At 33.0% G+C, this 11,235-nt stretch overlaps 1 protein-coding gene across 1 annotated transcript; it reads right to left on the bottom strand.

Moving 5' to 3' along the window:
• Window positions 1-7,151: 7,151 nt before the first annotated feature.
• LOC123393486 (DNA-directed RNA polymerases I, II, and III subunit RPABC4-like) lies at window positions 7,152-7,334 on the bottom strand (the record flags this gene model as incomplete). Its single annotated transcript, XM_045085568.1, is given in 2 exon segments — window positions 7,152-7,197; window positions 7,199-7,334. Coding segments are annotated over 2 exon segments (182 nt in total), but the record flags the coding sequence as incomplete, so codon positions are not given.
• Between the last annotated feature and the right edge of the window lie 3,901 nt (window positions 7,335-11,235).

Here is an 11,235-nt window from a genome sequence, read left to right as displayed (position 1 = left end):
TTTATTTCTTCTTGAGGGCAATCTCAACATCAGAGCTACTTTTCTATGTAAATTTATTTTATAATTTTTCTTACCCTTAAAGTAGTTAAACTTGTCCAATGAGCCATTGTAAATAGAAGGTTTTGTGACTTTATATATATATAAGAATTCTTAGAATGTGTTAACATTTGGGCATCTTAATCTTGGTGTGCACAGAATCATCTCTTGATAAATAATATCAACTAGTTCCATTTAAATTACATGTTCTATTCAAAATGTGTATTATATTGCCAGATCTCTATCCTATATCATATAGTCTTACAAATGTCTACCTAACAACTTTTGGATATTATAAACATATCAAAATATGACAAAATTTAAACCATTTAGGAGCACCTAGGTGGCTCAGTCGGTTGGGCAGCTGCCTTTGGTTCAGGTCATGATCTCGGGGTCTTGGGATGGAACCCTTCATTGGGCTCCCTGCTCAGCAGGAAGCCTGTTTCTCATTCTCTCTCTACCTTTCCCCTGCTTGCACTCTCTCTCTCTGATAAATAAATAAATAAAATCTTAACAAAAATTTATTCTCTTACCTTATTTGCTATTTTTTAGTATATTTTAGATTCTTAAACAGCACTCATTTTCCCAGGCCAAAATATTAAATATATATTAAATATTAACTTTGGACTCTTTCTTTCATATTCAACACCTAGTCCATACATCTAATTGATTCCACCTTCAAAATAAATCTTCTGTCCATTTATTTTGCATCACTTTCAACACTAATACCCTACTCCATCATCTTTAACCTAGATAAGTTCAAGAGTCTTTTAGTTCTTCTTTTCATACTCTTTTTTCCTATAGTTTATGTCACACAAAGGAACAAATGTTTCTTTTAATGTTGAATTCAGAGCATGTCAGTCCCTTGTTAAAACTCTCTGGTGGCTTCCCATAACAACTCTAATGTGGAAGTATTTGATAATAAAGACTTTTTTTTTAATAAGATCTAACTTTATATTATAATTTACCCACCTAAGATTATTCTCAACATACTATACACTACACACAGTGATACAACAACTGATGCACATGGTCCCTGAGGATGGGTGCAGTGACATTTTAAGAAAAGCTCCATAAGAATTTTAAAACTGATTGGAGAAGTGTCTGTCCATATCTTCTGCCCATTTTTTGATATGATTGTCTGTTTTGTGTGTGTTGAGTTTGAGGAGTTCATTATAGATCCTGGATATCAACCTTTTGTCTGTACTGTCATTTGCAAATATCTTCTCCCATTCCATGGGTTGCCTCTTTGTTTTCTTGACTGTTTTCCTTGGCTGTGCAGAAGCTTTTGATGTTGATGAAGTCCCAAAAGTTTATTATCACTTTTGTTTCCTTTGCCTTTGGAGACATATCTTGAAAGAAGTTGCTGTGGCTGATATCGAAGAGATTACTGCCTATGTTCTCCTCTAGGAGTCTGATGGATTCCTGTCTCACATTGAGGTCTTTTATCCATTTTGAGTTTATCTTTGTGTACGGTGTAAGAGAATGGTCGAGTTTCATTCTTCTACATATAGCTGTCCAGTTTTCCCAGCACCATTTATTGAAGAGACTTTTTTCCACTGTATATTTTTTTCCTGTTTTGTCGAAGATTATTTGACCATAGAGTTGAGGGTCCATATCTGGGCTCTCTACTCTGTTCCACTGGTCTATGTGTCTGTTTTTATGCCAGGACCATGCTGTCTTGGTGATCACAGCTTTGTAGTAAAGCTTGAAATCAGGTAACATGAGGCCCCCCTTTTTATTTTTGTTTTTCAACATTTCCTTAGCAATTCAGGGTCTCTTCTGATTCCATACAAATTTTAGGATTATTTGCTCCAGCTCTTTGAAGAATACTGGTGGAATTTTTATCGGAATAGCATTAAAAGTATAGATTGCTCTAGGCAGTATAGACATTTTAACAATGTTTATTCTTCCGATCCAAGAGCATGGAATGGTCTTCCATCTTTTTTTGTCTTCAATTTCTTTCATGAGTATTCTGTAGATCCTCAAGTACAGATCCTTTACCTCTTTGGTTAGGTTTATTCCCAGGTATCTTATGGTTCTTGGTGCTATAGTAAACTGAAAGTTATATGACATAAAGATAAACCTTTAGTATGATAATTAGAAATATTACATTAAATAATTCAAAAAGGATATGAATGTTCCACAAGAAAGGTAATGTATAAGTACATATTCTGTAATAGATAATTATACATATAACTTTGCTCTTGTCAAGCAAATAAAATAACTTAACATCTAGATGTGTATACATTTCCTGAGGGGTGATGTGTATACATGGTGTTTTGTATTTAGAGTAGCATTGTTGAAAAGGAGAAAATCCCGAGGCATGTAGACAAGAGTTTAGTTTATGCACTTCAAAGAAAGTTAATTGTTGAACTTGTCATGTATATCAAGAACTATGATAGGTCAGAGATTTTACCCACTCAGAAACTAACAAGTTAGCTTGCTACAGTTTCATAAATGCTGCCAGAAGACATGAGACTCCTCGGTCAGCAACAAAAGAATTTATTACTCATTGTACAGCAAGCTGCGTGATCTTTAAGTTCACATGGGTTTCCTTTGCAACCTAAGTAAGTGCACATGAGTAACATGAAATGGACCAGCTGGGAAGTCTCCACAAGCTGTTTGTGTTTCATCTAAAGGATTGAATGCATGGAAAACCTTCAATCTTATAAAAGGGTTGTTTTTATAAGCAGCTTTATAAGCAAAGCTGTCTGAACTTGGTCCTATAAAGAGACATTACCTTTTTTTTTTTCCTGGTCAGGAAAATATTCTGCCCCTTTCCCTGGAGGTGGACATATCTATACATTCCAAGCATGTTTCCTATACACACATTCTTGAAAATACAGTGTAGGACAAAAACTCTCCCAAGATGTACAAAAATGTCATGGAGAATGGCCATCCAAAAACATAAAACATTTTATTATTTGCTTAAAAGCTATTGTAAAACATTTTGATTGACATTCATACAAGAGAAAAATAACTGATACATAGTCTAAGACTCCTGAGAAACTAATCTCAACTTTTGTGTTGTGATCTTATCCTATTTTAGGACTTTAATTATCAACCCAATGATTCCCAAATTTAAATCTCCCAATTTTAATTTGATATAGATAGATCATCAGAGTTTCTGTGTATATTATATGATAATATAAATTTAGTTGCTTGAATTCTGTTTATTTTTGAGCACTTTAAAGTTTAATAAATTTCATTATGCAGCTGAAAGAATCCATTCCTATTAACCATTGAGTCTTTGCACCAGATCTCCTGTATAATCTGTTCTAGTAAACCATTAGGAATTAGGTTAGTAATCTAAATTTATAAGGATTTTAATACATAGTGTTGTAAATATTATATTTACATATATGCTACACATACACGATGCATGAATTTGACATTTCCTTATTTTATGAACCAAGGTAACAGTTTAATACTTTTTAATTTTTTAATTTTTAATTTTATTTTTTAAATTATTTTTGAATTTGACCTTTTCAAATGAAGAAAAATAATTTTTTTTAAAGATTTTATTTATTTATTTGAGAGAGAGAGATCACAAGTAGGCAGAGAGGCAGGCAGAGAGAGAGAGAGAGAGAGGAGGAAGCAGGCTCCCTGCTGAGCAGAGAGCCTGATGCGGGACTCAATCCCAGGACCCTGAGATCATGACCTGAGCCGAAGGCAGCGGCTTAACCCACTGAGCCACCCAGGCGCCCAAGAAAAATAAATTTAAAATCTTCTTAGAGAAGAAAATTACTATATAATACACACTCTCATTGAAGCCACTCAATTTCATAAGGATTTATCTGTATGATACAGATATAAGCAACACTTATTGAGAATAGTTGGCTGAATAGAGAGCCAAATTTGCACATGGAAACAGCACTTTGATAATGAAGCTGAAGTTAAAAGAAATGAAGTGGACTGGCCAATCATGAGTGGTAAGGCTGGATCAGAGCCCATCTTTATTCAGTGCTTTTCCCATGGATGTGAACACACTTTTCACAATGTCAATAGTTGTTCCTAGTAATGTATTAGGAAATGATATATGTGCTAACTTCAAGCTCAAACTTACTGATTTTTACATGTATAGAGCACCATTCAAAAATAATCTTTAAGCAATTTTATATCTATTTTCTCAAAACTGTCTATGTAGGTAAGAAATAAAATAATTTCCTTTCTATAGATAAATGGCTCCAAAGAGCTGAATCACTGAAATATAATAGTGGTCTTGAGTTCCAGTTATAATATTTTTCCATTAAGCCTCTCCATCTGGTTAACCAAATAAAAATATTTAAACTATTGATATATAAAGGACTTGTGATAAAATTAGGAGTTAAAATTGTAACTATATTATCCAATGAGTTGGAAATTACTTATTTAATTATGGAACTAATATAAAGAGATATTGGGGCACCTGAATGATACAATTTGTTGAATGTCTGACTCTCGGTTTCTGTTGGGATCATGCTCTCAGGGCTGTAGGATTGAGCTCCACAATTGGCTCTGTGTTCATCAGGATGTCTGCTTGGGATTCCCTCTCTCTCCATCTCCTGCTCTTCCCATCATTTGCATGCTCTCTCTCTTTCTCTCTCAAATAAATAAATCTTAAAAAAAGGAGAGAGATCATGTGTGTTGGCACTCCCCTGTCTAAAACAGGCAAGGTCAAAAAAGAGTAAAGTAGAGTTAGAAAATTATGAAAGTCACAGATAAAAGAAAACATTGACCAATGAAGTGCTCTTTGAACATCCTGCCTTGTTGATTTTTGCCATCTAACTGGTGTTAGGTGGCATCTCATGATTTGAATTTCCCTGATGACTAGCAATGTTGAACATTTTTTTTCATGTGTCTGCTAGCCAATTGTATGTCTTCTTTGGAGAAATGTCAGTTCATGTCTTCTGCCCATTTTTTTTTTTTTTTTTTTTTACTGGATTATATGTTATTTGAAAGTTGAGTTTGAGAAGTTCTCTATAGATCTTGGATATCACACCTTTATCTGTAATATCATTTGCAAGTACCTTCTCCCATCTGGTGGGTTGTCTTTTAGTTTTGTTGACTGTTTTCCTTTGTTGTGCAGAAGCTTTTTCTTGATGAAGTCCCAAAAGTTCATTTTTGGTTTTGCTTTCTTTGCCTTTGGAGACAAGACTTGAAAAAAAGTTGCTACAGTCAATGTTGAAGAAGTTGTTGCCTGTTTTCTTCTCTAGGATTTTGATGGATTCTTGTGTCAGATTGAAGTCTTTGGAAAACAGTATGGCGGTTCCTCAAGACATTAAAAATATAGCTACTTCATGACTCAGGAATCACATTTACCCCAAAGATACAGAGTTAGAGAAAAGGAGGGGCACATGCACCCCAATGCTCATAGCAGCAACGTCCACAATAACCAAACTATGGAAGGAGCCAAGATGCCCTTCAACAGATGAATAGATAAAGAAGATGTGGTACATATACACAGTGGACTATTACTCAGCCATTAGAAAGGATGAATACCCATTATTTGCATTGACATGGATGGAACTGGAGGTGATTATGCTAAATGAAATAAGTCCAGCAGAGAAAGACAATTATCACATGGTTTCACTCATATATGGAATATAAGAAGTAGCACGGAGGACCATAAGGGGAAGGAGGGAAAATGGAAAGGGGGGATTCAGAGAGGGAGACAAACCATGAGAGACTATGGATCCTGGGAAAAAAAAACTGAGGGTTTCAGAGGAAAGAGGGATAGGGGTATGGCATAGCCAGTTAATGGGTATTAAGGAGGGCACATGTTGAAATAAGCACTGGGTGTTATACACAACTAATGAATTATTGAACACTACATCAAAAACTAATGATGTACTATATGGTGGCTAACTGAACATAATAAAAAAACTCTGAGCATCATAGCATTTCATACAGCTTGTAAAAAATTTGAAGAACTTAGGAAACCATGATGGTAGTATAGATATAGGTATTTATAAAAAGTAGCATAGATAATTTTTGAATTGGATAGCTAGTCTTTAAAATGTGTGTTAGGATAGGGTGCCTGGGTGGCTCAGTGGGTTAAAGCTATTGCCTTTGGCTCAGGTCATGGTCCCAGGGTCCAGGGATTGAGCCCCACATTGGTCTCTCTGCTCAGCAGGGAGCCCTCTTCCCTCTCTCTCTCTGCTGCCTCTCTTGCCTGCTTGTGATTTCTGTAAAATAAATAAATAAAATCTTAAAAAAAAATGTGTGTTAGGGAAGTTAACATGATGTCCCATGGTGAAGGAATCCTAGAACACATGGAGTATATTTTTTATCATTAATTCCATGTTCCCAAAAACAAGACAAAAATTCAATATTTATCCAACAATTAAGTGTAATTCAACTCTGAATCTTTTTATCCTGAAAGAAAAATTTTTGAGCTTCATGAATGATTATAACTAGAAAAATCCACCTGCCTTAATAATCTGTTAAACAAACAAACAAACAAAACAAACAAACAAAAAAACCCTTAGGACCTTCTAAGCTTACTCACTGATTAAGTAAATTCCTTGAAACTGCTTTTGTACATTACCAACTTTGTCAACACTCTAGTATTATTTGATGTGGAGTACACCAACACACTTAGTGTATGCATGCATGCATAATTTTGAGTTCTGTTGTTCATTTATTAGTTGTTGTGGACCTTTCTGTATTTCAGCATAAACCTTCACAATTTTTAAAATTTTGGCAGAGGAAAGAAACTGGAATGTTTGTGTTCTATAAGGTAAAAAACCATGTTTTAGATATCCAATTTTATGTGAAGAAATTATTTTTGTTCAAATAAATAACTTATAACTTTTTGTTTCATTTTAAAGAAAGAGCACCAGATGATTTTAAGTTTTGATTAAAATCTTGATTTGGGGAAACAATTTTAACTTTCACTGTGTATCATATTTCATATGAAATATAGTTATAAGTTATTTATTTGAACAAAAATAATTTCTTCACATAAAATTGGATATCTAAAACATGGTTTTAAAATAAAATGAAATGGTATTATGACTATATAGCTTTAATTATAATGAAAACATTTTAACCAAAAGCTACAAAACAAAGAGAGACATTTATGGAAAATTTAAACATAAATTTAGATATTCCTCTGAATTCTAAATGTTTCATTGAGTATCAGAAACCACCAAAATTTTAGTCTTTTACTTGTATTATTCTGTATTCACATTCTCTGCATTTGATTGGATGCCTGGATTTTATTTCCTTTTCTGTATGACATTTTCCACAAATTAATATGACTGGTTGCTGCTTTTGGGATTGAACATCCTTCTGGGTGTTCACTGTTAGTCCTTATGCAACAGTGAGAAACTTCTTACACCAGAGAACATTACTTACTTTCCCTTTGAAAGAAAAGTGGAGCATGTGTGTGTGTGTGTGTGTGTGTATGTATATATATATATATATATTTTTTTTTTTTTTAAAATCACAACTAGACTAGGATTTTATGCCCATTTTACAATAAAGACTCCCTTAACTTATAAGCATGATGCCACTATAACTTTTAATGTTCAGGTTAAAGAGTAGAGTAGAATCATGTTTTCACCATTGAAACAAACAAACAAAAAGTTAAGGGAAGAAAGTACAGTTATTTTGTTTTCTGCTCTCCTTGAGTGTGAATATCTTGGGATGAATAACTCTATAGTAGTCTTTTCCGTATTTTTATATACCTCTAGCATTTTTGGTCCCCCAAAAAATAAACAAAACATCCAATATCACTAGTGGCAACAAATGTTAGATGTGTTTAATTATTACAACAATATCAGATAAAAGGACAAGTGAATTCTACAGAAAAGTGTCATCTTAGTGATTTTTAAAATGCACATTTTTATTTGCAGTGATATACCTATTGGAAACAGGAAATCCATTTTTTTGTGAAAATAAAACATTCAGTTAGAAAAGTTTATTAAAGCATTTAGTCAACAGATTACTTCTGTAACCTTTGTTCTGTTTGTGAGAAACATTTATATGGCTGTTTCTAAAATCTATAAACTGATATACCAAATTAAAATGAGCAACACAGATTGGTTTTCATACACAATAGCATTTTTATGGACTCTCATTTCTTCATAGACCACTTAGCTGTAAATAATCCATGCAAATAGCAATTAGACCTTTCCTGGTTTATGCATATAAACATAATGGTTATTCAAGGAACACAGAAATGCTTCAAGCAATTTTCTACGTAAAATATGCATATTTAAAACCATATGTTTGAAAGTTTCAGTAAATGATTTTAAAATGAACTACTACACAATTCAGAATGGTAATGTTCTGTATGTATCTTTGTTATGCAGAATCAGGTCAACCTCTACTTACCACAGCAAACATGTTAAAAACCTGTTGAATTTTCTATTACTATCTTAATGTATTCTAAGTCTATTATAAAATGCTTAAAATTTTCTTTCTTAGTTATGAATAAGAGATAAAAAAATGAAGATGTTCTTTTAACCATAGTGCAATTATATAAATTAAGAAATTAGCATTGATATAATACTAGTATCTAATGCAATGATTTTACTCAAATTTTGGCCTTTGTCCCATTGATGTCAGTTAACCGCAAAAGAAAGAAAATCTGGTTCTGGACTTAAGCCAGGATTTTATCTTTTCTTTAATTATTTCTCTTTACTCCCTCTTAATCTGATTTTTCTTTGGTCTTTTTTTTAATGCCACTGATAGTTTATAAGACATATTTCAATTTATATTTGTCGGATGTTTCATCAGAATTAGTTCAGATCAGGTTTTTTTGGCAGAAATACTAAAGATGTAATGTTTTGTCCTTTTCTGAGCATGATTACAGAGTGAGCATGATTTTTACTTATCCCATTATTAGTGATAACTTTTCCACTGATGTTGACTTCTGCTCTTATTATTTTTTTCTATTGCTAATTAAAAACTATTTGGGAAGTATTGTGCTGAAAGTTAACTAAGATTGATTCTTTATTTTGGCCTTGCAAAGGGCATCAACATTAAGTGTCTGAAAGGATGTTAAGCCCATTGTGCAGTTATTCACAAAGGCTTTAAGGTTTGTGTTGAGTAGAGATGAGGAATAATGCAGAAAGGGATCTTCTGTAACACGAGTGTGGGCAGAATGTAACAACAAAGATAGGAGAGTTGGACTCTTTTTTGAAAAAAAAATGACTTTGCTTTCTTCCATTAGTCTTTTTATTTTCTGTGAAATAGATGGCAGTTTGATTTAAAAAGGAGAGAGAGAGAGCAAGCAGATGTTAGAGACTGGATGAGAGAAAAAGGCTATCCCAGGAATTTTAGAGAATTTATCACTAGGGAAAAAATAAGTCTGCCTAACAGAAATACTACACCATTTGAGATGTATGAGGATCTCAGTTTACATAGAATGAAAACAGTGAGCATGCCTGTTTAGCTTTTTTTACAATCAGGTTCTTCTCCTTGGATGCTGTCAATGAACATGAAATGATCCGGTTTCAGAGTTAGAAATTTAATAATCAAGTATAAGAAATGTGGAAACGGTCAAGACAATGGTGCACAACAGTCTTTCTGTTACATAAAGAGAAAATGAAGAAATGACAGGTGTACTAACATTTAAAAGGTGATAATGTCTTTGACACAAAGTACTGGTAGAATAATTCTGGATAAATAATACAGAATACTGGGATAAGTAATTTTGATAAATGGAAGGAGATAGACAGTATTTACATGTTTTAAAGCATGACCTTGGAGATGATACAGTAGTTGATAATATATACATGCACACACACACATACACTCATGTCAGTAGGATAGTGCAAATGAATTAGGATGTGGCTAGTCTTATGACAGTTTGACTTTTATTAGAGGAAAAGTAATAAATAAATATCCTGGCAGTCTCTGTGAGGAGGAAAAGAAGGGGGAACCAAACCTCGCCGAAAAGCCTGTAGGTTTTATAGTCATTAAAATGAAGGAAAATACATATTCAACATTTGATATGACTTCAGGGGAAGCACTATCCAAAAGGTATAACCAGAACTATTAAACACACTTTTATTTTCACTTAATTGTAGCTCTTATTCCATCTTTATAGAGTATTTGTTAAAAGTTCTCAGAAAGTATTCTTTGGCTGGTGTCATTATTCTGATAAATTGAGACAGTCCTCATGAGCTATGTTCCCTAACAACTGTTCTTTCTCCCATTCCACATCAATATAATATTAAGCTAAACTATTGCCACTAAAATAACCAGAAATATAAAAAAGATATACTTAAAATAATACTAATACTTAAGAAAATATATAAGTAAATAAAATGTGATGTTAATGACTTTTACTATAAATGTCAGTTAAAAAATCAATTGTACTAGAGGCACCTGGGTGGTTTAGTCATTAAGTGTCTGCTTTCAGCTCAGATCATGATCCCAGGGTTCTGGGATCGAGTTCCGCATCTGGCTCCCTTCCTGGCAGTAAGTCGGCTTCTCCTCTCTATCTCCCACTCCCTCTGCTTGTGTTCCCTCTCTCGCTGTATATCTCTCTGTCAAGGAAATAAATAAAATCTTTAAAAAATTCAGTTGTAGTATTTAAAATATTTGGAGAGGGAATAGGAGAAGAAGAAATAATGCTTTTGTACTAATGCATCTTCATGAAGACTAAAATGTTCATAAAAAGCAGAATGGAGCAGTAAATTGTGGATTGCTAGGCATCAATGCAATGAATAAACTACAGCTATATTCACGATGTGGATAAAAGTCACAAACATTTGTAAGGAAGAGTAGACAAGTCATAAATATACAGCCTGGTGAATTATTATAGAGTGACATGGAAAGTCACCTCAAAGATCAAAAAGTAATAAGTATAAAGGATAATAAAATTAATCACAAATTAAATCTAAAATAAATAACACATTTTCCCAGTGAGATTGACAAAGACACGAGAAGTTGAAGAGAAAGTTAAGGAGAGTTGATAATTCAACACCCTTTATTTGGGGATATATTTTGTTTTAATTGTGATAATGAGGATACTAGTCACTATCTACCAATTCTTTAAATGTCCTTTTAAGACTTAATAATCAGACTTCTAGAAATGTATTATATAGAAGTATTCCACGTGTAAATTTTGTAGTAGCCAGGCATAAAAATAACTTCATGCCCATTAGTAGTGTGACAATTAAACTAGCACATATGCACAAAAAATTCACTCTTAATAAGATAGACATAAAATGTATAATATATTGCACTTTATAAAAT

Source organism: Mustela putorius, unplaced genomic scaffold, assembly GCF_011764305.1.
Source record: "Mustela putorius furo isolate JIRA1106 unplaced genomic scaffold, ASM1176430v1.1 tig00000868_pilon_pilon_pilon, whole genome shotgun sequence".
Lineage (NCBI taxonomy): Eukaryota > Metazoa > Chordata > Mammalia > Carnivora > Mustelidae > Mustela > Mustela putorius.
The sequence above is the reverse complement of the archived record's forward strand: the minus strand, read 5'-3'. Positions and strand labels throughout refer to the sequence as shown.